The sequence below is a fragment of the Mobula hypostoma genome, chromosome 4 (assembly GCF_963921235.1).
Source record: "Mobula hypostoma chromosome 4, sMobHyp1.1, whole genome shotgun sequence".
NCBI lineage: Eukaryota > Metazoa > Chordata > Chondrichthyes > Myliobatiformes > Myliobatidae > Mobula > Mobula hypostoma.
The window spans coordinates 167,774,460-167,801,806 of record NC_086100.1 but is presented as its reverse complement, the minus strand read 5'-3'; the positions used below and the strand labels follow the sequence as shown (position 1 = coordinate 167,801,806).

Here is a 27,347-nt window from a genome sequence, read left to right as displayed (position 1 = left end):
CAGTTTCTAGAAATGACTGGCGAAGAACATCTGCGACCCAACTTCAGATGGGGCCAATAGAGGTGTGGTTTGCGAAGCTGGTAAGTTCATCTCTTCACATGACGATTATTGAAGCGCGCGGTATGAAAGCGAGAGAAAGTGAGAGCGTCGCTTGTTGCCAGCGATTCACCTTTCCAGAGAGGGAGCGGGACAAAGTTTTCCATTAATCCCTGCCTGACCCCACACCATGGAATTGCCTCCCAGCAAACGGAGCCGTGCTGACTCTTGCAGCAACGTCCCCAGGAGGGTCTCCATCGAGGGGAATATAGGTGAGTGAACCTCCCGACTGGGCAGAGAGCAGGGGCTGCCCTGAGGTGGAGGAAGAGCCCCTCGGTCCTCTGCAGTCTCATACTTTCTCTCGCTGATCTCACACACCTGCTCTTGCTCCACCAAACATTTCTCCTGGCCTTGATTCCATCCTTTCACCCTGGTCCGGTTTCTCTTCCCACCGATATCCGTTCTCTCTGATTTCTTCCCTCAGTTTGACCTTTTCCAGGTTTCCACCAGTGTAAGGAGACTGTACCTGCTCCCCGTGACCACGTGAATTTCTTCCAGGTGCTCCTTTCCCTCCTCCCTCCCTCCCCCCACGTTCCCAAGACCATACAGTCAGCGTTCCTGAGTTGTGGGCATGCTGTGTTGGCGCCGGAAGCGTGGCAACACCTGTGGGCTGCCCAGAGCAATCGTTGCTGATTTGATTTGGCAAAAATAATTCATTTCTCTGTATGTTTCGACGTTTAAATTTAAATGTCACAAATAAAGCTAATCTTTAAATTTTAACCTGTCACGGTCCGGTCCATGAAATCCGCATTCCGGTCCACAGTCCGGTTCTTTAATCCTTATTCCGGGTTTTCCTGTTTTCCCTTGTTCCATTGGGTGCCTTAATTGAGGCACCTGATTCTAGTTTTGGGCTGGCACATAAATACCTCTGCAAACCAGCAATTCCCTGCTGGACTGCTCCCTTCTCCTCCCCATCTGAATCCCTGACAGTTACCTTGGTAAGTATCCTTGGCAGTCATCCTGGCCCTGCTTCTAAGAAAGGGTCCCGGCTCTGTACCCAAGAGCCTAATCAAGCCGAGTCCAAGAACCGAGCCAAACCTAGTCAAAGAGCCACGTCCAAGAACCTCGTCTAGCCGGAGCCACGTCCAAGAACCTTGTCCTGTCCAAGTCAAGGCTTTGTGTTCTCATCCTGTGCAGGAATTCCACATCCGGTCCCGTAGCCACATCTTGTCCTCGCTTAGATCGGAGGTCGGAGCGTGAGTCAAGACGCAGGTTCAGGGTCCCTGTCTAGTCTTTGACTTGGAGTCCTAGCCCAGACTCCTAGTTCCAAATTTCTTGTCCTGGTCCTGCTTTTCTAGTCTTAGTCCTAGCCCAGGGTCAGTGTCCCTGTCTTGTTCAGGGCCTGTGTGCATGTCCAGCATCATTTCTCCCTGACTCCCCTTGCTTTCTTGATAAACCTTGTCCTTTTCCTAGTACTTCAGTGTCTGTGTCTTGAGTTTGGGTCCGCTCTCAATGTCCCCTTATGACATAACCTTTGCCAATGTCCCCTGTTCTCATCGATCTTCAACATTGACCCCTGGGAAAGTTGAATTTCACCTTTGGTCTCTGGGAATGTTGGCCTTCACATTTGACCCCCAGGCTCATTGACTTTAATTACGATGCTGAGGATTGTTCCAACCCTGCATTCATTGACCTTTGCCCTTCACCCCTGAACTCATTTGACCTTCACTGATGGTCTCCAAAATTGCTGATTTGATCCTTGTCCCCTGAGCTTAAGGTCCTTCACTGATGGTCATTGGGATAATTGACCATCACCTTTGACCCCTGGCCTCATTGACTTTCACCCATGGATACTGGATATGTTGCTCTACACCAATCCCAATTCAGCAACATCTTTATTTTGAAATTGATCCCAGAATGGTCCTCAGTTCTCTCCATGATCTGGCCACCATGTCCTCTCCTCACCTGCTGCCCCTGTCAGTAAAATTGTAACTTGCCCTCTGCCTTAACTTTCTTGATTGAAATCTCTGATTTCACCAGTGCCCAAGTTGAACTGGCTTTGAACATCCCCAACACAAAACCTGCACAGGTCTTAACCATACCCCCCCCCCCACCCATTTTCCACGGACTGAGCAAAGATCAAGCTTTGGGGGAACCTTATCTGCAGTGTTCCATGCCAGTACCCAAGTATCAGTTTACTGAAGGTGGATTTGCACCATTGCTGGAGTCAATCTACCCTGGATTTACCATCCTGTAACCAGTAGAGATCAAGTCAGTCTGGCTCACAGGACTGTAGAGGAAGGAGAGGTGATCCTACAGTGATGTCCAGGATTTGGAGGAGGATTGATGGGATGAGTCCCAGGAGATTCTTCCCAATTGATTTGAAAATCTAGAGTCAGAGGCCACAGTCTTGGGAAAAGGAGGAAGAAGTTACTTTACAGAGAATGACATGAAATCTAGGGGTGTCCTCTTTCAATGGACAATGGGCATTCAGTCACTGAGTACAAATTTCTTATTAGACCATTTTACTCATGGATAGACTGTCCAGTTTCCTGTGAAAACTCTATCTCAGAGCCTGAAAATCAGTCTAATCCAAAGATAGAAACTGAGAGAAGGATTGTCTTTCTCCCTCTCGATCACACTGTTACACCACAACAGCTTTTGTATAAATGTTCACTCACTATCAGGTTGTGAACTAATTCTGGTTCATGGTTTGTTATTAAATAGAATATTGGTTGGCCTCTCCTTTTAACTCTGTGGTGTTCTGATGACCCTGTGGAGGGCCTTGTAACTTCTAAATTAATTTCAACAAAAGACTAAAGTCTCTGACATAGTCGAATCACTGCCTCATAGCAACAGGGATCCCAGTCCAATGCTGATGTTGGGTGCAATCTGTGATTGTATGAGTTCTCCTGGGTGCTCCAGTTCAGAGCTTGGTGGGTAAATTGGTTGTTGTAAATTGTCCCCAGTGTGTGAGTGAGGGGTAAAATCTGGGGGATGGGGAGTTGAGGGAAATGTGAGGAGAATAAAATGGGATTAATGTAGGATTAGTGTAAATGGGGGACTGATGATCAGCACAGACTCAATGGGCTGAAGGGCCCACTGCATCTCTCCATGACCCTCTATCCAGAAAGAAGCCATTTGACCCATCATGCTGTTGTCCAAACCATCCCCCTCCCCAAAGTCTGCCTGTGTTCTCCTGTCCAAAGGAGCAGGTCTCAATCCTCTTGACCCTTGGACCTATCACATTATTCACTCACATTTTACCTCAGGTTTGCTTCTTTAAATGAAGTGCTATTTCACCAAAGGTAATTTTACAGCTGCAGGAAAATCAACGCTGATTCAGATTCTAGCAGAAACAAGTCAGGACTGGGATGTGGTGCTGGAACCCATCGCCCGTTGGTGTTGCAGTGTTCAGACTGACAAAGAAGACTCCGAGGTATGAGAGACTTCCAAATTGCATTTTCTTTTGAGGTGGATCAACTTGAGGTGAGGTGGGAAGAGGGTTCTTCATTGGCAGGATAGTCCGTCTATAGAAGGCTTGTCCTTGAGATGAGAACTTACCTGTTGGACGTTTTCAAGCCCGAGATTGTTTGATTTCTGAGAGCTATGGGTGGGAGAACTTGGGAATTGGGTGTGGGTGCAGGGGATTTGAAATAGATTGGTCATGATCACAGGCTTGATTGGCTGAATATCCATCTCTTGATTTGTGACACGGTAGGAAGTTATTCCTTCTAACCGTACCTTCCCGCATGAGGCCTGGAGTCCTATAGGTCCCTAATCTCCAAGCACTGTTTAAATGTGATGGAGGTTCCTGCCTATCGCACATTCTCAGGCTGACTCATCATCCCCGTTCATTTCAGGCCAGGATTTTATTCATTGGAGTGAAGGGGCTGGAGGGTGATGTTATAGATAAAACCATGAGGGATATAGATAGAATGAATGGTGACAGACTTTTTCCCAGAGTTGGGGTATCAAGAATTTGAGGGCATAGGTTTAACAGAATAGGGGAAGACTTAAAAGGGACATGAGGAGCAACCTTTTCACCCATGGGGCGATCTATATATGGAATGAGCTGGCAGAGGAAATGGTTGAGGTAGTACAATATTGACACTGAAAAGGCACTTGGACAGGTACATGGATAGGAAAGGTCCAGACGGTTATGGGCCAAACATAGACTAGCTTAGAGGGGTAACGCATTTCAAAATGCTGGAGGAACTCAGCAAGTCAGACAGTACCTACAGAGGGGGATAAACAGTTGATGTTTTGGGCTGAGACCCTTCACCTTAGGTGGGTGTCTTTGTCGACGTGGATTAGTTGGGCTGAAGGGCCTACTTCCATACTGTGTGATTCCATGAAACTATGACTCCGAGGGAAAACTTTCCTCATCTCCTCTCCAATCCTCCATCAATCTGTTTAACAAGACCTGAAGATTTTCTCAGAGTGCTTTGGTTGGCTAAGGACTGGCTCTCACCACAGGTGTTAGCTTTGAGGCTATTAGGACCAAAGATTCAACTGTTACACTAAGTAATATAATTAGAATGGATTCACTAGCTGTGACTGAGGAATAAGATATAACAAGAGGTTGACAGATCTTTTGCTGGAGCATTCACAGTATAAGGGCTGTTTAAGGAGTTGATGCAATTAAAATATTCAAGTTACTTAAAGCTTTTGATTGGGTGAAGATGGAAAATGACTCCCTCTGGTGGAGGTGTATGGAATAGAGAGTCTGCAGATGCTGGAAATCTGGAGCAATGAGCAAAATGCTGGAGGAACTCAGTAGGTCAATTGAATCTCCAACAGTATACAGTGACTACACGTCACAATGTAATTCCTTCCCTGTAACACTTGCTGGGGTGTCTAATGGTCATATAAATGTAGGTTCCTTTGTCCCTCTCCAGAATGGAACAGTACTAACAGAAGGAGAGAAGAGTCCAAATGCATCAGATCAAATCCACAACCTCAACTGCCATCAAAGAACAGAATGCTGGAGGATCTCAATGGGTCAATGTTCAAAATAAGTCTCCTATCAAAGTACATATATGTCACCATATACAACATTGAGGTTCATTTTCTTGCAGGCATACTCAATGATTCCATAACAGAATAGTAACCACAACGGAATAAATGAAAATCCGCGCCACCCTGGGTGCACAACCAGTATGCAAAACACAACAAGCAACAGTATACAAAAAAGAAAGAAATAATAATAAATAAATAAGCAATAACCACCGAGAACATGAAATGCAAAGCCCTTGAAATTTATTCCATAGGCTGTAGGAACATTTCAATGATGGGGCAAGTGAAGTTGAGTGAAGTTATCCCCTCTGGTTCAGGAACCTGATGGTTGAGGGGTAATAACTGTTCCTGAACTGGTGGTGAGAGTCCTAAGTCTTGATGGCAGCAGCGAGAAGAGAGCATGGCCTGTGTGGTGGGATTCGTAATGATGGATGCTGCTTCCCCGCGACAGTGTTTCATGCAGACGTGCTCAATGGTGGGGAGGGCTTTACCTGTGGTAGACTGGGCTGTATCCATTACTTTTTGTAGGATTTTCCTTTCAAGGACATTGGTGTTTCCATACCAGGCTGTGATGCATCCAGTCAATATACTCTCCACCACACATCTGTAGAAGCTTGTCAAAGTTTTAAATGCCATGCCACACCTGTGCAGACTTCTAAGGAATTAGAGGTGTTGCCATGTTTTCTTCCTAATTGCACATGTGCTGGGCTAGGACAGACCATAAGACAGAGGAGAAGAATTAGGCCATTCAGCCCATGGTGTCTTATCCGCCACTCCACTACGGCTGATCCTGGATCCCACTCAACCCCATACACCTTTGATGACCTGACCAATCAGGAAACAATCAACTTCTGCTTTAAATATACCCACGGACTTGGCCTCCATCACAGTCTGTGGCAGAGCATTCCACAGATTCACCACTCTCTGGCTAAAAAAAATTCCTCCTTACTTCTGTTCTAAAGGGTCACCCCTCAGTTTTGAGGCTGTGCCCTCTAGTTCTGGATACCCCCACCATAGGACCACATCCACATCCACCCTATCTAGTCCTTTCAAAATCTGGTAAGTTTCACTGAGAAGGCCCTCCAAAATAATAACATGCGAAATCTGAAGTTTCTGACCCACTCCACCTCTGATCCTTCGATGAGGACTGGCTCATGGGCCTCTGGATTCTTCCTCCTGAAGTAAATAATCAGCTGCACAAGGCGGTATTGAGGCTGAGGTCCTGAAGACTATTGATTAGTTTTGAGTGGATGATAGTATTGAACGCTGAGCTGTAGTTGCTAAAAGCATCCTGGTTCATCTTTGCTGTTGACCTGAAGCAACGACTGTCCATTTCCATCCACAGATACTGTTGACCCAGTGAGTTCCACCTGGTGGGCCGAGAAGGGGTAAAATAGTTCCATGCTGAGTTCAAGCTGAAATATTGATACCTCCTTCCCCTCTCCCACAGACACCGGCAGATCATTTGTTGCTCCAGATTCCAACATCTGCAGTCTCTCTATGTCCAGGGCTGCGAGCTGACAGACAGCTTGTGCTAGTAATGGGAGCTGAGCAGGGGCTGGAGCTGAGAGACAGGGGCAGGTGGAGACAGACCGTGAAAAAGAGAGGGGGAGGAAGCAAACAAATGGAGCAAGGTAGTGAGGGGAAAGGATGAAGGTCTGAGACGGCTGCTGGAGGGAGATAGACCGGAACATAGAGAGCTACCAAAGCTGGATTTAATAAGTACAGGGGGTGATAATAGGGACTATTAGGGGAGAGGAGTATAGCAGTTGGAACCAGGTAGGGGTAGAAGGGGAGGGGGGAATCTGTGTACAAAGTGGGTGGGTGGGTGGGTGGAACCAGGAGAGGGTGCTATACAAACATGGGTGAAGAGAGGCTGGGATATTGTGAGTACATCTTATCTATGTTGTGGTGTTGGTTAAACATTGGCCTGGACCGTGGGGTGAAGTTCCCTTTACATCTCGGAGAGCAGTAGGACAGAGAATATTGTATGTACTCTAGGGTCCCGTCTCTCGACGAGTCACTGCGCCCCCCCCCCCCCGCCCTTTGTATGGGAACCGGCTGATTCTGCAGCTCCGTTGTTTTGAAGAGTAGTTTCTGTCCCTGCAGTAGGTGCCTGGGATACCGCTGCAAGCAAGTTTTCGCTGCACCCCGACCTCACTGTACATGTGCACTTAACAGGAACCCCGATTTGACTTAAAGATTTTGATTTCTTTTGCTTTTTCTGCTGGTGGCTCGAACTATCCCCTCGCGTGCTGAAGGAGCTGACGGCATCCCAGAAGTGCGGAGGGAACCTCCTGCAGATGATGTACAACAAGCCAGAGCGGTGGTCCTACACCTTCCAGAACTACGCCTGCCTGAGCAGGACCCGCTCACAGCTCAGGTCCGTCAGCGACAAGCTGAGGGACTCGGCCAACCCGGTTCAGTTCTTCGAGCGGTCTCTCTACAGTGACAGGTACTGACGGTGCTAGGATTTCACCGTTCTCCTCGGAATGAGGATGTTGGTGCAAAGTACTAGGAGTTGCTCAGTGACCACAGCCTTATCTCTCAGTCAGAAGATCACAAGGTCCCCCTGCATTCTTCTAAATTCCACTGAGTACAGGCCCGAAGCTGCCAAACACTCCTCATATGTTAACCCCTTCATTCTCAGAATCATCCTTGTGAACTTCCTCTGGATTCTCCCCAATGATAACACATCCTTTCTGAGATAGGGATCCAAAACTATTGACAATACTCCAAGTGCAGCCTGATTAGTGTCTTATAAAGCCTCAGCATTATCTCCTTGTTTTTATATTCTATTCCCCTTGAAATAAATGCCAACATTGCATTTGCCTTCTTTACCACAGACTCAACCTGGAAATTGTCTTGCATGAGGACTCCTAAGTTCCTCTGCATCTCTGATGTTTGAACCTTCTCCCCATTTAGATAAAAGACTGCACTCTTGTTCCTTTTACCAAAATGCATTATCATACATTTCCCAACACTATATTCTCTCTGCCACTTATTTGCTCATTCTTCCAACTTGTCTAAGTCCTGCTGCAATCACATTGCTTCCTCAGCATTACCTACCCCTCCACCTATCTTTGTGTGATCTGCAAACATTGCCACAAAGGAGGGGTGGTACTGAGGGAGTACCACACTATGGAAGAGGCTGTTGTACTGTGGGACGAGTGATTGCTGAGGGTACTCTGCTCTCTGTACTGCAGTGCACATTGTCAGAGGGGTGGTACTGGGGGAGAGCCGCACTGTTAGAGGGATGGTACTGAGGGAGTGCCACTCTTTTGGAGGAGTGGAAGAAAGGCAGTGCCTCATTATGGGAGGGGTGATATTGAGGCTGGACCTCACGGGAGGGGTGTTACTGAGGGAGTGCGACACCGTGGAAGGGATGTTACTGAGGGAGTGCGACACCGTGGGAGGGATGTTACTCAGGGAGTGCGACACATTGGGAGGGATGTTACTGAGGGAGTGCTACACTGTGGAAGGGATGTTACTGAGGGAGTGCTACACTATGGAAGGGATGTTACTGAGGGAGTGCTACACTATGGAAGGGATGTTACTGAGGGAGTGCTATACCGTGGAAGGGATGTTACTGAGGGAGTGCGACACCGTGGGACGGATGTTACTGAGGGAGTGCTACACCGTGGAAGGGATGTTACTGAGGGAGTGCGACACAGTGGAAGGGATGTTACTGAGGGAGTGCTACACCATGGAAGGGATGTTACTGAGGGACTGCGACACCGTGGGAGGGATGTTACTGAGGGAGTGCGACATTGTGGAAGGGATATTACTGAGGGAGCGCTACACTATGGAAGGGATGTTACTGAGGGAGCGCTACACCGTGGAAGGGATGTTACTGAGGGAATGCGACACCGTGGGAGGGATGTTACTGAGGGAGTGCTACACTATGGAAGGGATGTCACTGAGGGAGTGCGACACTGTGGGAGGGATGTTACTGAGGGAGTGCGACACCGTGGGAGGGATGTTACTGAGGGAGTGCTACACTATGGAAGCGATGTTACTGAGGGAGCGCTACACCGTGGAAGGGATGTTACTGAGGGAGTGCTACACTGTGGAAGGGATGTTACTGAGGGAGTGCTACACTGTGGAAGGGATGTTACTGAGGGAGTGTGACACCGTGGAAGGGATGTTACTGAGGGAGTGCGACACCGTGGAAGGGATGTTACTGAGGGAGTGCTACACTGTGGAAGGGATGTTACTGAGGGAGTGCTACACTATGGAAGGGATGTTACTGAGGGAGTGCTACACTGTGGAAGGGGTGTTACTGAGGGAGTGCTACACACTGGAAGGGATGTTACTGAGAGAGTGCTACAGCATGGAAGGGATGTTACTGAGGGAGTGCTACACACTGGAAGGGGTATTACTGAGAGAGTGCGACACCGTGGAAGGGATGTTACTGAGGGAGTGCTACACCATGGAAGGGATGTTACCGAGGGAGTGCGACACCGTGGGAGGGATGTTACTGAGGAAGTGCTACACCATGGAAGGGATGTTACTGAGGGAGTGCGACACCGTGGGAGGGATGTTACAGAGGGAGTGCTACACTATGGAAGAGATGTTACTGAGGGAGTGCTACACTATGGAAGGGATGTTACTGAGGGAGTGCTATACCGTGGAAGGGATGTTACTGAGGGAGTGCGACACCGTGGGACGGATGTTACTGAGGGAGTGCTACACCGTGGAAGGGATGTTACTGAGGGAGTGCGACACAGTGGAAGGGATGTTACTGAGGGAGTGCTACACCATGGAAGGGATGTTACTGAGGGAGTGCGACACCGTGGGAGGGATGTTACTGAGGGAGTGCTACACTATGGAATAGATGTTACTGAGGGAGTGCTACACTATGGAAGGGATGTTACTGAGGGAGTGCTATACCGTGGAAGGGATGTTACTGAGGGAGTGCGACACCGTGGGACGGATGTTACTGAGGGAGTGCTACACCGTGGAAGGAATGTTACTGAGGGAGTGCGACACAGTGGAAGGGATGTTACTGAGGGAGTGCTACACCATGGAAGGGATGTTACTGAGGGAGTGTGACACCGTGGGAGGGATGTTACTGAGGGAGTGCTACACCGTGGAAGGGATGTTACTGAGGGAGTGCTACACCGTGGAAGGGATGTTACTGAGGGAATGCGACACCGTGGGAGGGATGTTACTGAGGGAGTGCTACACTATGGAAGGGATGTCACTGAGGGAGTGCTACACCGTGGAAGGGATGTTACTGAGGGAGTGCTACACGGTGGAAGGGATGTTACTGAGGGAGTGCGACACTGTGGGAGGGATGTTACTGAGGGAGTGCGACACCGTGGGAGGGATGTTACTGAGGGAGTGCTACACTATGGAAGCGATGTTACTGAGGGAGCGCTACACCGTGGAAGGGATGTTACTGAGGGAGTGCTACACTGTGGAAGGGATGTTACTGAGGGAGTGCTACACACTGGAAGGCATGTTACTGAGGGAGTGCTGCACTGGAAGGGATGTTACTGAGGGAGTGCTACACCGTGGAAGGGATGTTACTGAGGGAGTGCTACACTGTGGAAGGGATGTTACTGAGGGAGTGCTACACACTGGAAGGGATGTTACTGAGGGAGTGTGACACCGTGGAAGGGATGTTACTGAGGGAGTGCTACACTATGGAAGGGATGTTACTGAGGGAGTGCGACACCGTGGAAGGGATGTTACTGAGGGAGTGCGACACCGTGGAAGGGATGTTACTGAGGGAGTGCTACACTGTGGAAGGGATGTTACTGAGGGAGTGCTACACTATGGAAGGGATGTTACTGAGGGAGTGCTACACTGTGGAAGGGATGTTACTGAGGGAGTGCTACACTCTGGAAGGGATGTTACTGAGAGAGTGCTACAGCATGGAAGGGATGTTACTGAGGGAGTGCTACACACTGGAAGGGATATTACTGAGAGAGTGCTACACCGTGGAAGGGATGTTACTGAGGGAGTGCTACACTGTGGAAGGGATGTTAGTGAGGGAGTGCTACACCGTGGAAGGGATGTTACTGAGGGAGTGCTACACTATTGAAGGGATGTTACTGAGAGAGCGCTACACCGTGGAAGGAATGTTACTGAGGGAGTGCTACACACTCGAAGGGATGTTACTGAGGGAGTGCTACACTGTGGAAGGGATATTACTGAGGGAGTGCTACACACTGGAAGGGATGTTACTGAGGGAGTGCTACACTGTGGAAGGGATGTTACTGAGGGAGTGCTACACTGGAAGGGATGTTACTGAGGGAGAGCTACACTATGGAAGGGATGTTACTGAGGGAGTGCTACAGTATGGAAGGGATGTTACTGAGGGAGTGCGACACCGTGGAAGTGACGTTACTGAGGGAGTGCTACACACTGGAAGGGATGTTACTGAGGGAGTGCTACACTATGGAAGGGATGTTACTGAGGGAGTGCGACACCGTGGAAGGGATGTTACTGAGGGAGTGCTACACTATGGAAGGGATGTTACTGAGGGAGTGCTACACCGTGGAAGGGATGTTACTGAGGGAGTGCTACACTGTGGAAGGGATGTTACTGAGGGAGTGCTACACTGTGGAAGGGATGTTACTGAGGGAGTGCTACACTATGGAAGGGATGTTACTGAGGGAGTGCTACACTGTGGAAGGGATGTTACTGAGGGAGTGTTACACTATGGAAGGGATGTTACTGAGGGAGTGCTACCACATGGAAGGGATGTTACTGAGGGAGTGCTGCACTGTGGAAGGGATTTTACTGAGGGAGTGCTGCACACTGGAAGGGATGTTACTGAGGGAGTGCGACACCGTGGAAGGGATGTTACTGAGGGAGTGCTACACACTGGAAGGGATGTTACTGACGGAGTGTGACACCATGGAAGGGATGTTACTGAGGGAGTGCTACACTGGAAGGGATGTTGCTGAGGGAGTGCTACACCGTGGAAGGGATGTTACTGAGGGAGTGCGACACCGTGAAAGGGATGTTACTGAGGGTGTGTGACACCGTGGAAGGGATGTTACTGAGGGAGTGCTACACACTGGAAGGGATGTTACTGAGGGAGTGCGACACCGTGGGAGGGATGTTACTGAGGGAGTGCGACATTGTGGAAGGGATATTACTGAGGGAGCGCTACACTATGGAAGGGATGTTACTGAGGGAGCGCTACACCGTGGAAGGGATGTTACTGAGGGAATGCGACACCGTGGGAGGGATGTTACTGAGGGAGTGCTACACTATGGAAGGGATGTCACTGAGGGAGTGCTACACCGTGGAAGTGATGTTACTGAGGGAGTGCTACACTGTGGAAGGGATGTTACTGAGGGAGTGCTACACTATTGAAGGGATGTTACTGAGAGAGCGCTACACCGTGGAAGGAATGTTACTGAGGGAGTGCTACACACTCGAAGGGATGTTACTGAGGGAGTGTTACACTGTGGAAGGGATATTACTGAGGGAGTGCTACACACTGGAAGGGATGTTACTGAGGGAGTGCTACACTGTGGAAGGGATGTTACTGAGGGAGTGCTACACTGGAAGGGATGTTACTGAGGGAGAGCTACACTATGGAAGGGATGTTACTGAGGGAGTGCTACAGTATGGAAGGGATGTTACTGAGGGAGTGCGACACCGTGGAAGGGATGTTACTGAGGGAGTGCTACACTGTGGAAGGGATGTTACTGAGGGAGTGCTACACTATGGAAGGGATGTTACTGAGGGAGTGCTACACCGTGGAAGGGATGTTACTGAGGGAGTGCTACACTGTGGAAGGGATGTTACTGAGGGAGTGCTACACCGTGGAAGGGATGTTACTGAGGGAGTGCTACACCGTGGAAGGGATGTTACTGAGGGAGTGCTACACTGTGGAAGGGATGTTACTGAGGGAGTGCTACACACTGGAAGGGATGTTACTGAGGGAGTGCTACACCGTGGAAGGGATGTTACTGAGGGAGTGCTACACCGTGGAAGGGATGTTACTGAGGGAGTGCTACACCGTGGAAGGGATGTTACTGAGGGAGTGCTACACCGTGGAAGGGATGTTACTGAGGGAGTGCGACACCGTGGAAGGGATGTTACTGAGGGATTGCTACACCGTGGAAGGGATGTTACTGAGGGAGTGCTACACTGTTGGAGGGATGTTACTGAGGGAGTGCTACACTGGAAGGGATGTTACTGAGGGAGAGCTACACTATGGAAGGGATGTTACTGAGGGAGTGCTACACCGTGGAAGGAATGTTACTGAGGGAGTGCTACACTGTGGAAGGGATGTTACTGAGGGAGTGTGGCACCCTGGAAGGGACGTTACTGAGGGAGTGTGACACCGTGGAAGGGATGTTACTGAGAGAGTGCTACACCGTGGAAGGGATGTTACTGAGGGAGTGCTACACACTGGAAGGGATGTTACTGAGGGAGTGCGACACCGTGGGAGGGATGTTACTGAGGAAGTGCTACACTATGGAAGCGATGTTACTGAGGGAGTGCTGCACCGTGGAAGGGATGTTACTGAGGGAGTGCTACACCGTGGAAGGGATGTTACTGAGGGAGTGCTACACTGTGGAAGGGATGTTACTGAGGGAGTGCTACACCGTGGAAGGGATGTTACTGAGGGAGTGCTACACTATGGAAGGGATGTTACTGAGGGAGTGCTACACCGTGGAAGGGATGTTACTGAGGGAGTGCTACACCGTGGAAGGGATGTTACTGAGGGAGTGCTACACCGTGGAAGGGATGTTACTGAGGGAGTGCTACACTGTGGAAGGGATGTTACTGAGGGAGTGCTACACCGTGGAAGGGATGTTACTGAGGGAGTGCTACACCGTGGAAGGGATGTTACTGAGGGAGTGCTACACTGTGGAAGGGATGTTACTGAGGGAGTGCTACACCGTGGAAGGGATGTTACTGAGGGAGTGCTACACCGTGGAAGGGATGTTACTGAGGGAGTGCTACACCGTGGAAGGGATGTTACTGAGGGAGTGCTACACTGTGGAAGGGATGTTACTGAGGGAGTGCTACACCGTGGAAGGGATGTTACTGAGGGAGTGCTACACTGTGGAAGGGATGTTACTGAGGGAGTGCTACACCGTGGAAGGGATGTTACTGAGGGAGTGCTACACCGTGGAAGGGATGTTACTGAGGGAGTGCTACACACTGGAAGGGATGTTACTGAGGGAGTGCTACACACTGGAAGGGATGTTACTGAGGGAGTGCTACACACTGGAAGGGATGTTACTGAGGGAGTGCTACACTGGGAAGGGATGTTACTGAGGGAGTGCTACACTGTGGAAGGGATGTTACTGAGGGAGTGCTACACACTGGAAGGGATGTTACTGAGGGAGTGCTACACTGGAAGGGATTTTACTGAGGGCGTGCTGCACTGTGGAAGGGATGTTACTGAGGGAGTGCTACACACTGGAAGGGATGTTACTGAGGGAGTGCTACACTGTGGAAGGGATGTTACTGAGGGAGTGCTACACACTGGGAAGGGATGTTACTGAGGGAGTGCTACACCGTGGAAGGGATGTTACTGAGGGAGTGCGACACTGTGGAAGGGATGTTACTGAGGGAGTGCTACACCGTGGAAGGGATGTTACTGAGGGAGTGCTACACTGGAAGGGATGTTACTGAGGGAGTGCTACACTGGAAGGGATGTTACCGAGGGAGTGCTACACTGTGGAAGGGATGTTACTGAGAGAGTGCTACACTGTGGGAGGGATGTTACTGAGGGAGTGCTACACACTGGAAGGGATGTTACTGAGGGAGTGCGACACTGTGGAAGGGATGTTACTGAGGGAGTGCTACACCGTGGAAGGGATGTTACTGAGGGAGTGCTACACTGGAAGGGATGTTACTGAGGGAGTGCTACACTGTGGAAGGGATGTTACTGAGGGAGTGCTACACTGTGGAAGGGATGTTACTGAGGGAGTGCTACACTGTGGAAGGGATGTTACTGAGGGAGTGCTACACACTGGAAGGGATGTTACTGAGGGAGTGCTACACTGTGGAAGGGATGTTACTGAGGGAGTGCTACACCGTGGAAGGGATGTTACTGAGGGAGTGCTACACACTGGAAGGGATGTTACTGAGGGAGTGCTACACTGTGGAAGGGATGTTACTGAGGGAGTGCTACACTGTGGAAGGGATGTTACTGAGGGAGTGCTACACTGTGGAAGGGATGTTACTGAGGGAGTGCTACACTGTGGAAGGGATGTTACTGAGGGAGTGCTACACCGTGGAAGGGATGTTACTGAGGGAGTGCTACACTGTGGAAGGGATGTTACTGAGGGAGTGCTACACTGGAAGGGATGTTACTGAGGGAGTGCTACACTGGAAGGGATGTTACTGAGGGAGTGCTACACTGGAAGGGATGTTACTGAGGGAGTGCTACACTGTGGAAGGGATGTTACTGAGGGAGTGCTACACTGTGGAAGGGATGTTACTGAGGGAGTGCTACACACTGGAAGGGATGTTACTGAGGGAGTGCTACACTGTGGAAGGGATGTTACTGAGGGAGTGCGACACCGTGGAAGGGATGTTACTGAGGGAGTGCTACACTATGGAAGGGATGTTACTGAGGGAGTGCTACACCGTGGAAGGGATGTTACTGAGGGAGTGCTACACTGTGGAAGGGATGTTACTGAGGGAGTGCTACACTGTGGAAGGGATGTTACTGAGGGAGTGCTACACTATGGAAGGGATGTTACTGAGGGAGTGCTACACTGTGGAAGGGATGTTACTGAGGGAGTGCTACACTATGGAAGGGATGTTACTGAGGGAGTGCTACACTGTGGAAGGCATGTTACTGAGAGAGTGCTACACCGTGGAAGGGATGTTACTGAGGGAGTGCTACACTGTGGAAGGGATGTTACTGAGGGAGTGCTACACTGTGGAAGGGATGTTACTGAGGGAGTGCTACACTGTGAAAGGGATGTTACTGAGAGAGTGCTACACCGTGGAAGGGATGTTACTGAGGGAGTGCTACACTATAGAAGCGATGTTACTGAGGGAGTGCTACTCCGTGGAAGGGATGTTACTGAGGGAGTGCTACACTATGGAAGCGATGTTACTGAGGGAGTGCTACACCGTGGAAGCGATGTTACTGAGGGAGTGCTACACCGTGGAAGGGATGTTACTGAGGGAGTGCTACACCGTGGAGGGGATGTTACTGAGGGAGTGCCACGCTTTGAGAGGAGTGACACTGAGGGAGCAATGTTCCTTGGGGTGAGTAATGCTGAGGGAACTCTGCTCTGTGGGAGGGGCCGTACTACATTGTCAGTATCCTTTCTACCCCTCTCCTTTCTCTTCAAATTACTTGATTTCTAACTTTTTCTTGATGGAAAGTCATCAACCTGAAATGTTCACTCCGTTTCTCTCTCCACAGATGCTGCTTGTCCAGCTGAGCTTTTCTGGCATTTTCTATTTTTACTTCAGATTTCCAGCACCTGCAGGTTTATGATATTCAACAACCACTTATTAATATTGTCCTTGGGCCTTCGGGAAACTCTCCTCTCGAAGTTAATCCCTGAGACCCATATCTCCCACACAAGTAAACAACGAGACCCATATCTCTCGCACAAGTAAACAACGAGACCCATATCTCCTACACAAGTAAACAACGAGACCTATATCTCTCACACAAGTAAACAACGAGACCCATATCTCTCACACAAGTCAATGAGACCCACATCTCTCACACAAGTCAACAACGAGACCCATATCTCCCACACAAGTAAACAACGAGACCCACATCTCTCACACAAGTAAACAACGAGACCCACCTCTCTTACACAAGTAAACAATGCGACCCATATCTCTCACACAAGTGATCCTAAGACACATATCTCTCACACAGGAGTTGCGACTTCAAGTAACTGTTCCCTGAACTACACAACAGGTGGAAGCTCGGCTAAGCACCATTTACCTTTACTTCTTTTAATGGCAGGTATGTCTTTGCAACTAACCTGTACGAATCCCATTGTATCAACAAGACGGAGTGGATTATCTACCAGGACTGGCATGGCTGGATACACAACTGGTTTGGAAATCAGATCAAACTTGATGGCATCATCTACCTTCGAGCGACCCCTGAGGTGAGGCTCTTGTCTGGTCATTCAAGGTCCTTCTGCAGTTACCACCCAGGATATTCCAACAGTATCCACAAAGCGTGAAGCTCGACAACATTTACCACCAAGAAGTGCAAGAGCAGCAGGTGCAGTGGGGCACTGCCACCTGCAGGTTCCCCTTTAAGTCGCTTGGAGAATGTATTGTGAGTCACTGGTATCTGCTGGAACACCCTCCCCAACAGCACTGTCAGGGCACCTTCACCAGAAGCACTGCAGCGGTTCAGGAAAGTAACTCATAAATGGGATGGGTGATGTCAGCAACAGCCAGACCCTGAAAATAAATTTAAAAAGAGGCAGTATTGTTGACAGTGCAACAGTCCCTCAGTGGTACTGGAATAAAAATGCTAGATCTGGTAGTCATAAAGTCAGGGCATCATAGAGCACGAAAGTGGACCCCTTGGCCCTTCAGATCAATGCTAAGCTTGTCCAATTTGTTGTGTTTGATCCATACCCTCTAAACCTTTCCTATCCATGTAGCTGTAGGAGTATCACTTAAATATTGTTAATGTGGCTGCTGCAACCACTTCCTCTGGCAGCTTATTCCATCTACTGACCATCCTCTGGATGAAAAAGTTTCCCATCAGGTCCTTATTAAGTTTCTTCCCCCTCACCTTAAATTTATGCCCTCGAGTTCTTGATTCCCCAACGCTGGGAGAAAGACTATCACCCTATCTATACACAACACAGACACAAGAGATTTTGCAGATGCTGGAAATCTTGTACAGCCCCCTCCATCGATGCTCCCTGACCTGCTGAGTTCCTCCAGCATTTTGTGTGTGTATAGTCCTTCTATATCCCTCATGATTGTATACACCTCTATTCTCCTACTATCCATTGAAAACAGTCCCAAGCTGGTCACCCACTCTCCATACTCAGCCCATGTCCCAGCAACATCCTTTTAAATCTCCTTTGCCACTCTTTCTATCTTAAGGGCATCTTTCCCACAGCAGTGTAACCAAATTTGAACAGCATATTCCAAATGCAGCCTCGCCAGCGTGTTAGTATTTTTGAAGCGATGCTTGAATGGCAACTCTGGGGCAGAGGGGGATTGTCACTGAGCTGGTGAGGAATAGGCTAAGAGTTCTGGTTCTAATGTAATTTGGGAAAGTATGGGGTAGTCTGTTCCTTTACCAACACAGGGAGCATGGCCAGAGAGCTTGGATGAGCTTCGCTAAGTGAGGATACTGTCTCTCTCTCTTCTCCTCATCAGGTCTGTATGAAGAGGCTGATTGTGAGGGGACGGGAGGAGGAGCAGGCGATTTCGACGGAGTATCTGGAGAGGCTTCACTCCAAGCACGAGGACTGGCTGCAGCGCAGGACAATGCAGTGAGTACACATGGGAACTTGCCCCAGTTTTACTCAGCATCTACTTTTGATGAGAACGTGGGAACATAGTGTTAGTGTAATGGTGTGAACTCGACCATTCATGGCTCAGAGTTGGGACTGAGATTTATGGGAATGGAACTCCTGCACAGAGAGTCGTGTCTGTGCAAGAACTCTCCAATTAGCCCCAGTTCGCTGTCTTTGCCCACACTCCTGTAATTTTTATCTCCAGCTTGCGAGTTCATATTGAATCTCCTTCCATTATGCGGAATCAGAGAGCACCACAGCACAGAAAGAGGCCCTTGGCCTTCCTGGTCTGTGATGAACATTATTCTGCCTAGTCCCATCAACCTGCACTCAGACTATAACTGTTCATACCCTTCCCATCCACGCACCTATCCAAATTTCTCTTAAATGTTGAAATTGAACCCAAATCAAACACTTCTGCTGTTAGCTTGTTCCACACTCTCACCACCCTCTGAGTGAAGAAGATCCCCCTCAGATTCCCCTTAAATTTTCACCTTTCACTTTTAACCTATGACTTCTAGTTCTATTCTCACCCAACTTCACTTGCCCTATCTATACCGCTCATAATTTTGTATACTTCTATCAAATCTCCTTTCATTTTCATACACTCCAGGCAATAAAGTCGTAACCTATTCAACCCTTCCCTATAACTCAGGTCAAGTCTTGGCAACATCCTCGTAAATTTTCTCTGCACTCCTTCAAACTTATTGATATATTTCCTGTACACAGGTGACCAGAATTTCACACTATGCTCCAAATTAGGACTCATCAATGTCTTGTACAATTTCAACATAACATCCCAATTCCTGCACTCCAAAGGGCCAAGAGCTTTCTTGATGACCCCATCTATCTGTGATGCCACTTTCAAGGCATTATGGATCTGTATTCCCAGATCCTTCTGTTCTACAGTACTTCAGTGCCTTACTGTTCACTGTATATGTCCTACCCTGTTTAGCCCTCCCAGAGTGTTCCATATCATAGCTCTGCCTCACAAGAAAAACCATGCTCCTGTGCCTTCTGGTTCTTTTGCTACTGACCTCCAGACCTCGCCCTCTAATCACCTGCCCTCCTGCCAAGCTCAATAGTAAAGAAGAAAAGGGGAAATCCAGGAGGTCTCTGCATTTTTGTGAGTGATGGTGTGCATTTATGTAACATCCTAGCAGATCATCAGAGCAACCCACTATACCACAATGGATAATGTTAAAGTTCAGTGAATGTGCTCAGCAAAGTGTATCTGTGTGGAATGACTTCCAGAGGAAGTGGTTGAAGCAGGTACAATATCAACTTTTAAAATACAGGTGCATGGATAGGAAAGCTTTAGAGGATTATGGACCAAACATTGGCAAATGAGGGATGGGCATCCAGGTCAGTGTGGACCAGCTGGGCCGAAGGGCCTACTTCCATATTGTTTGACTAGAATATGAAAGCAAGGATGTAATGCTGAGACTGTATAAGGCACTGGAGAGGTCTCACTTGGACTATCGTGAGCAGTTTGGGTCCCTTATTTAAGAAAGAATGTGCTGACATTTTGGGAATGAAAAGGTTTTCATATAAACAGCAATTGAAGGCTCTGGGCGTGTACTCACTGGAATTTAGAAGAATGAGGGGCAATCTCATTGAAGCCTATTGGATGTTGAATAGCCTCAGTAGAGCGGACGTGAAGAGAAAGAAGCGGTACTGTGCCCTGCTGTTCTGTGGGCTAAAGGATATGCCTTCACTGGATACAGTCCAAATGATTGTTCACCGGGCTAGTTCTTGGACTGTCTAATCACTGGCAGCTAACACAGCTGAATCTGTATTCGATGCAGTTTAGTTGAATGAGCGATGTTCCAATTGAAACATATTAGATCTTTAGGGAGCATGAAGTAGATACAAATTCAATAGTATCTGGCAATCAGAACGGGATGAGTATTCAGCCAGAAAAGAAAGGCAAGTTAGGAGTATCAGGAAAAGGAAGAAGAAGCATCTTGTTGGCTTCTTGAGGGAATTACTTTGATTTCATGGGTTCAATGGCTTTCCATCTTGTATTGTGCTATTCAACAAAATGGGTTCAACCATTGTTCCTTCCCTAAACAACAGAAGCAACACAAACCCTTGATATGGTTATTAGTCATTAATTCCTGTAGACAAATGGCATTGGAAATAAATTTTGGGAGCAATTACCTGTGTGACACTAGTTTCATCTTGGTCACTTGAGCTCTGGAAGGACAGGATGAATTTGAAGAGGATGCTGCAGAGATTATCCAGACTGTTACTGAAACTAAAGGCTTGAATAATGGCGAAGACAGCACAGACTAGGCCTCTGTTTCCTTGAGTACTGAGTACTGATTAAGAGGTGATCTGATGAAGATTCTTAAGGTGATTTGATAGGCTAGAGACAGAAACTATTTCCGCTGGTGCCAGGAGTCCAATACGATAGAGCCACAAAGCCACAAAGCCAGAGGCAGCTATTTAGGAGTTAGCTCAGGAGGCTTGTTCCCATACAAAGGGCAGTGGATATCTGGAACTGTCTCCATCAAGAACGTGCTGTAGCCAGGGGGAACATAAGATAATGGGAGTTTTCCAATGGAAAACACGGCCTTTCAAGCCTGGCCCACCTTTTAATATGATTATAGCTAATTAAACTCCTCTTCTGTGTCTATTCCCCATAACCCTCAATCATTCAAGGATTTATTTACTTCCTCTTTAAACACCCCAGCTGATCCAGCCTCCACAGCTCTCTCGTTCACTATGTACCATGTCGTATGACATGGGCCATCATGCTCTTTCTATGACCATGATTGTTCTTGCCAAATTTTTCTACAGAAGTGATTTGCCATTGCCTTCTTTTGGACAGTGTCTTTACAAGGTGGGTGACCCCAGCCATTATCAATACTCCTCTGAGATTGTCCGCCTGGTATCAGTGGTCACGTAGCCAGGAATTGTGATATGCACCAGCTACTCATACGACCATCCACCACTTGCTCCCCTGGCTTCATGTAACCCTGATCATGGGGCTAAGCCAGTGCTACACCTTGCCCAAGGGTAACTTGCAGGAATACAGAGGGAGGGGGTACCTTCCACCTCCTTTGGTAGGGATGTATCTCCACCCCACCACACAACACAACAGCCTTCTAAAGCAGAGAATTCCAGTAACCATGTCCTCTCATTAGGACGCTCCCTCTGGTGAAAGCATCTCGACATCTAGCCTGTCATACTCCTGAAAATTCTGTCATATTTCAACCAGATCATCCCTCATTCAAAGCTCCATAGAATACAGATTCAACTCCTGATTGGATTAGCCTGGTTCAGTCTGTCTCCAGTGCTGGTGTTTCCTTTCTTCAACAAGGGGACTGGAACTGTGCAGGTGAGAGCTCACCTACACCCTGCACAAATGTAAGAATCATTCCCTATTTCTAAACCGCATCACCCTCGCAGTGAGGGACCATGAGCCAGTTATCTTCCAACCTGCTTGCTGCGGTGTGAAGGAGAGAAATAGAACATCGGAGCTGCGATGGTGCTTTGCTTTATGGTAGGGTCTTAAGTATAATGGAGCTAACTTCTTAAAAATGATTTCAAAAATGTATTTTATTGATAATATGAACAAAAAATATAATCTACATTCATTGGACCATCAATTCAACCCATTTTACTACATTATGTCAGTACTTTAACAGGAACTATTTATTCTGAATTAAGCTACACTTCAGCCAAGATCAAGTTGAATAGTAAGATAAGTGCAAAAGTCTGAAAGGCTCCCGCTCCCATACAAAGCTGGAGAGAGGGTTGAATCGATTAAGCCAGGGATGTGAGACTGGAGTAAAAAGTTTTGCTCAAAAATTTCTGATTAACTCAAAAAATACTTACTGCAGGTCATCCACAGCTTATAAACTCTCAGTTTGGGTGCAGCCTGATTAACATTCCAGGGACTGGTGGGAAGGATTTGCTTTCTGCCATGGAGTCAGCTTCTGCTGAGTGGGAATTTGGTTTGGTTTGCAGGTGCATTTCCAGTTTGTGAACTGTTCAGGTTTCAAACACTTCACAGGACAACCTGCCTGCCCACACAAAATACCGCTGTGGAATGGCAGTTCTGGCAATCTTTCATGTAAAGCTCTGGTGAAAGTCCTATTATCAATCTTAGTTACTTATAAAGAGACACCGTTGGCTTGTTTGACTTTTGGTTCAATGTGTTGTTCTAATTACAGCTTGCACTTTGATTATCTGAATGAAGTTCCAGTTTTGACACTGGACGCCAATGAGGATTTCAAGCAGAATGAAGCCAAGTGTCAAAAGATGATTGAGAAGGTATGGGAATATTGATAAATGCAAATTTTACAAATTCAGCTAACCCATTATGAATTAAAGGTTTTGTGAATGTTGTGTGATATCATCGATCAAATTAAGATGGATAGAACTGGGAACTTGGCCACGGCTTTGCAAATGAAGGGTTCTCTGTCTGTTCTCGTTCACTAGAAGGAATGTGAGTGTATTTTGGTCACACCTTTCAGACACACCAGCCATGTCCAACCACTGTGGTCGAGTCATACCCCTCCAAACCCCTCCCATTCATGTACTTACCCAAACTTACCTTAAATGTTGAAGTTGAACCCACAGCCACCACTTCCACCGGCAGCTTGTTCCACACTCTCACCACACTCTGAATGATGTTCCCCCTCAGATTCCCCTTAAGCAGTTCACCTTTCACCCTTAACCCATGACCCCTAGTTCCAGTTTTACCCAACCCCTATGAAAAAAAGTCTGCTTGCAATTACCCTATCTATACCCCTTACACCTTTGTATACCTCTATCAAATCTCCCCTCATTCTCCCACGTTCCGGGAATAATGTCCTAACCTGTTCAACCTTTCCCTGTAACGGGCACCGCAGTGGCAAAGTGGTTAGTGCAATGCTATTACAGCTTGAGGCATTCCCGAGTTTGGAGATCAATTCCAGTGCCACTCTGTAAGGAGTCTCTGTACGTTCTCCTCGTGGAATGCACAGGTTTCCCCCCGGGTCCTCTGGTTTCCTCCCACAGTCCAAAGATGTATCGGATAGGTTAGATGGTCTTTGTAAATTGTCCTGTGACTCGGTTAGGATATATCAGGGCTGAGGCGGCCTGTCTCAAAGGGCAGAAGGGCCTACTCCACGCTTTCACTAAATAAAATACAGAAATAATATAAATAAAATAAAGTCAGGTCCTCAAGTCCTGGCAACATCCTTGTAAATGTGTATATGACACAGAGAGTGTAGCAGCCAATCTATACACAGAGAGCTCCCACAAACAACAGGGAGGAGAACATAAGGTAGAGAGTAGGAGTAGACGATTTACTCTCTCAAGCTTACTCTGCCGCACCAATCTGATCCCACATCCACTGCAGTACCACTCTTCCCCTCGCCCATGCCTCTGACTTCTTCACTGTTCAATGTCATTCATTCTTCACCTCACTGACTCAGCCACCACATCTGTCTGGATTAAAGAAATTCACAGTCATGATACCACCCTCCATTTTAATACTCTGAAGGTGGACCCTCTAGTACCAGATACCCACAGTAGAGGAAACATCCTCTCTGCACCCACCCTCTCAGTCCCCCTCAAATTCTTGTGCATTTCAATAAGATCACCTGAATATCTTTCATTCTGCATTGAGTACAGGCTCAACCTTTCTTCGAGTGTTAAATTCTTCATCCCAGGAACCAACCCAGTGAACCCAGTCTCTACTGATAGCTCATCTATCATTAAACTGAAATTTAAAAAAAAACAAAAAGGCTGGAAACACTCAGCAGCTCAGGCAGCATCTGTGGAGAGTGAAACAGACAGTGTTTCAGATTGTGGACCCTTCAGGATCAGTTCAGGTTTCTTATTTCAGATTTCCAGTGCCTGCATTTCTTTGATCTGCCTTCAAACTGTAGAGCGTTCTCCCTGACACTTACCCCTGCAAGTGGAAGAAGTGCTACACCTGCCGTTCACCTCCTCCCTTCCCTCAATTCAGGGCCCCGAACAGTCCTTCTGGATGAGGCAACACTTCACCTGCAAATCTGTCCAGGTCTACTACATCTGGAGCTCCTGATACAGCCTCTTCTGCACTGGTGAGACTCGACGTGGATCGGGGGACTGTTTCCTCGAGCTTCTTCGCCTCATCCACAAAAAGCAGAATTTCCCGGTGGCCAGCCATTTTAATTTCAATTTTCATTCCCATTCTGACACATCAGTCCATGGCTTCCTCTGCTGCCATGATGAGGCCACTCTTAGGCTGGAGGAGCAACACTTCATATTTCATCTGGGTAGCCTCCAAACTGATGGCATGAACATCACTTTCTTTAACTTCTGGTAATAGTTCCCCCTCTTCTTCCAATCCCCACTCTGGCTGCCCTCTCATCTCATCTCACCTGCCTGTCACCTCCCCCTGATACCCTTCCTCCTTCCCTTCACTCTCCTCTCCTATCAGATTCATTTTCTCCAGCCTTTTCTACCTGTCACCTCCCAACTGCTTATTTCCTCCCTCACCCACCTGGCTTCACCTATCACCTTCTACCTTCTACTGCCTTTCTCCCCACCTTCTTTTTATGGCTTCTTCCCCCTTCCCTTCCAATCCTGATAAAGGGTCTTGGCCTGAAACGTTGACTGTTTATTCCGTTTCATAGATGCTGCCTGGCCTGCCGAGTTCCTCCAGCATTTTGTGTGTGTTGCTCTGGAGTTCTCCCCACGTGGCCTCATCTGTTCCCTATACAGCTGTATCAAACTGCTTTCATATTTCATAGACTGTCCACCTCAGTCATGTTTGTTGAGGGGCAAGGCTCTTAAACCAATCCTGTTTCAAATTACGCTACATCCCCAGGCACCTGTCCTCTACAATAGAGGCCTTGTCTCACACTCCTTTTCGCCCTCTCAGTGAATTCAGTGACGTAATGTTTACCCACCATAATGTTGAGCTACACACGAAGTTCTGGAGAAGCTCTGTGGGTCGAGCAGCGTCTATGGAGGGAAATGGATGGTTAACATTTTGGGTCGAGGCTCTTTGCCTGGACTGAAAGTGGGGAGAAAGCCAGTATAAAAAAGGAAATGGAACGGGTGGAGCAAGAACTGGCAGGAGATAGGTGGAACACGCACACAAAGTGCTGGAGGAACTCAGCAAGTCAGGCAGCTTCCATGGAGAGGCACAAACAGTTAATTTCCTGCACCACCACCCCCATCCCCACCACCGATGGATGCTGCCTGACTTATTAGTTCCTCCAGCACTTTGTGTGTGTTGCTCAATATTTCCTGCATCTGCAAAATATCTTGTGTAGGTCTTAGGTGGAACCAGCAAAGGGGATTAATAGGCAGATGAGGAGAGTTGGAATGATGTCAGATTACATCATTTTCAGCTCTTTGCCACTTCCACTTATCATCTCCCAGCTTCTGATGTCATTCCCAATCTCCTTCTCCCTCACCTGCCTATTACTCCTGGACCCACCTATCACCAGCAAGCTCTTTCTCCACTTCTCACCCTCTCTTTATGATGCTGGCTATCTCAGTTCAGATGAAAAGACTCAATCTTAAATGTCAACTGTCCATTTCTTTCCATTGATGTTGATCGATATGCTGAGTTCCTCCAACAATTTCTGTGTTGCTCCAGATTCCAGCATCTGCAGTCTCCTGTAACTTTGGGCTCTTTGCTCACCACCTTCACCTCTGTCTCATTTCTTTGGTCAGGGGTGATCAGACCAAACTGTAGACCCTTTGTCCTGTCTTTAAACTTCCCAATCTACTGTACCCCTCCCTCTCGCCTGTTAACCCCTCTCGATACATTCATTGCTGACTGCCGAGATAACATTGATTGTATCAGTGTTCCCACAGCCCATGTTCACTCTAACTTATCCTCTCTAAACTTGTAGCATTCTGCCCAAGGAAAAATCGTGAAGCATTAACCCTGCTCCTCTCTCTACAGATGCTGCCTGACCTGCTAAGTGTTTCCAGAATTTTCTATTCTTAGTTCCATAGCACCATAAGACATATGAGCAGAATTAGGACATTCAGCCCTAAATGAGTGCTCCACCATTCAATCATAGCTGATTTATCATCTCTCTCAATTCCATTCTCTTGCCTTCTCCCTGTAACTTTTGACGCCCTTATTAATCAATAACCTGTCAATCTCTGCTTTAAATATACCTTATTCTTATTTCTTTTCTAAAGGGATCCCTTGTATTTTGAAGCTATGCCCTCTGGTTCTAGACTGCCCTACCATAGGAAACATTCTCTACACATCCACTCTATCTAAGCCTGTCAATACTTGGTAGGTTTCAGTGAGATTCTCCCTCTTGTTCTAAACTTCCAGAGGCCCAGAGCTATGAAATGGTCCTCCTATGGTATCCCTTCCATTCCTGGGATCATTCTCAAAAACTTCCTCAGGACCCTCTCCAAAGCCAGCTCATTGGTTCTTAGGTAAGGGGCCCAAAACTGCTCACAGTACTCCAGGGACCCATTCCACACCATATCTCAGCATAAATTACAGAAACAAAGGAAGTGTGGTCTGACCAATGCCTTATAAAGCCTCAGAGCTGTTGCGGGTTTGAAACTCCCAGGAGTTTGTGAGAATAATGCATTTCTTTAGAGAGAAAATCCTTGAAACCCAGATCCAATAAAATGATACTTGCTATCACTCTCTGACTGCAGGGCAAAAGCACTAAAATGCTCGCTCTTTTTCCTTCTCCAGATCAAAGACTTTCTACATTTATTGTAACTTGGGTGAATCCCATGGAGCAGGGAACTGGGAAACACGAGTGAATAGTGAATCTGCTGACATTTTACCTTACTGTGTGATTGCTGTGTGTTCGTCCGCCATCATATGAGCTTCAGTTACCAACTGAACTA

At 47.8% G+C, this 27,347-nt stretch overlaps 1 protein-coding gene across 1 annotated transcript; it reads left to right on the top strand.

Annotated features, from left to right (window-relative positions):
• The first annotated feature begins 226 nt into the window (after positions 1-226).
• LOC134345990 (deoxycytidine kinase-like) lies at positions 227-27,347 on the top strand. The gene is made up of 7 exons (XM_063047329.1): positions 227-308; positions 3,357-3,475; positions 7,317-7,510; positions 16,988-17,135; positions 18,379-18,494; positions 22,703-22,802; positions 27,190-27,347. The coding sequence occupies exons 1-7, from the start codon at positions 227-229 to the stop codon at positions 27,214-27,216; spliced, it is 786 nt and encodes a 261-aa protein (XP_062903399.1). The 3' UTR covers positions 27,217-27,347.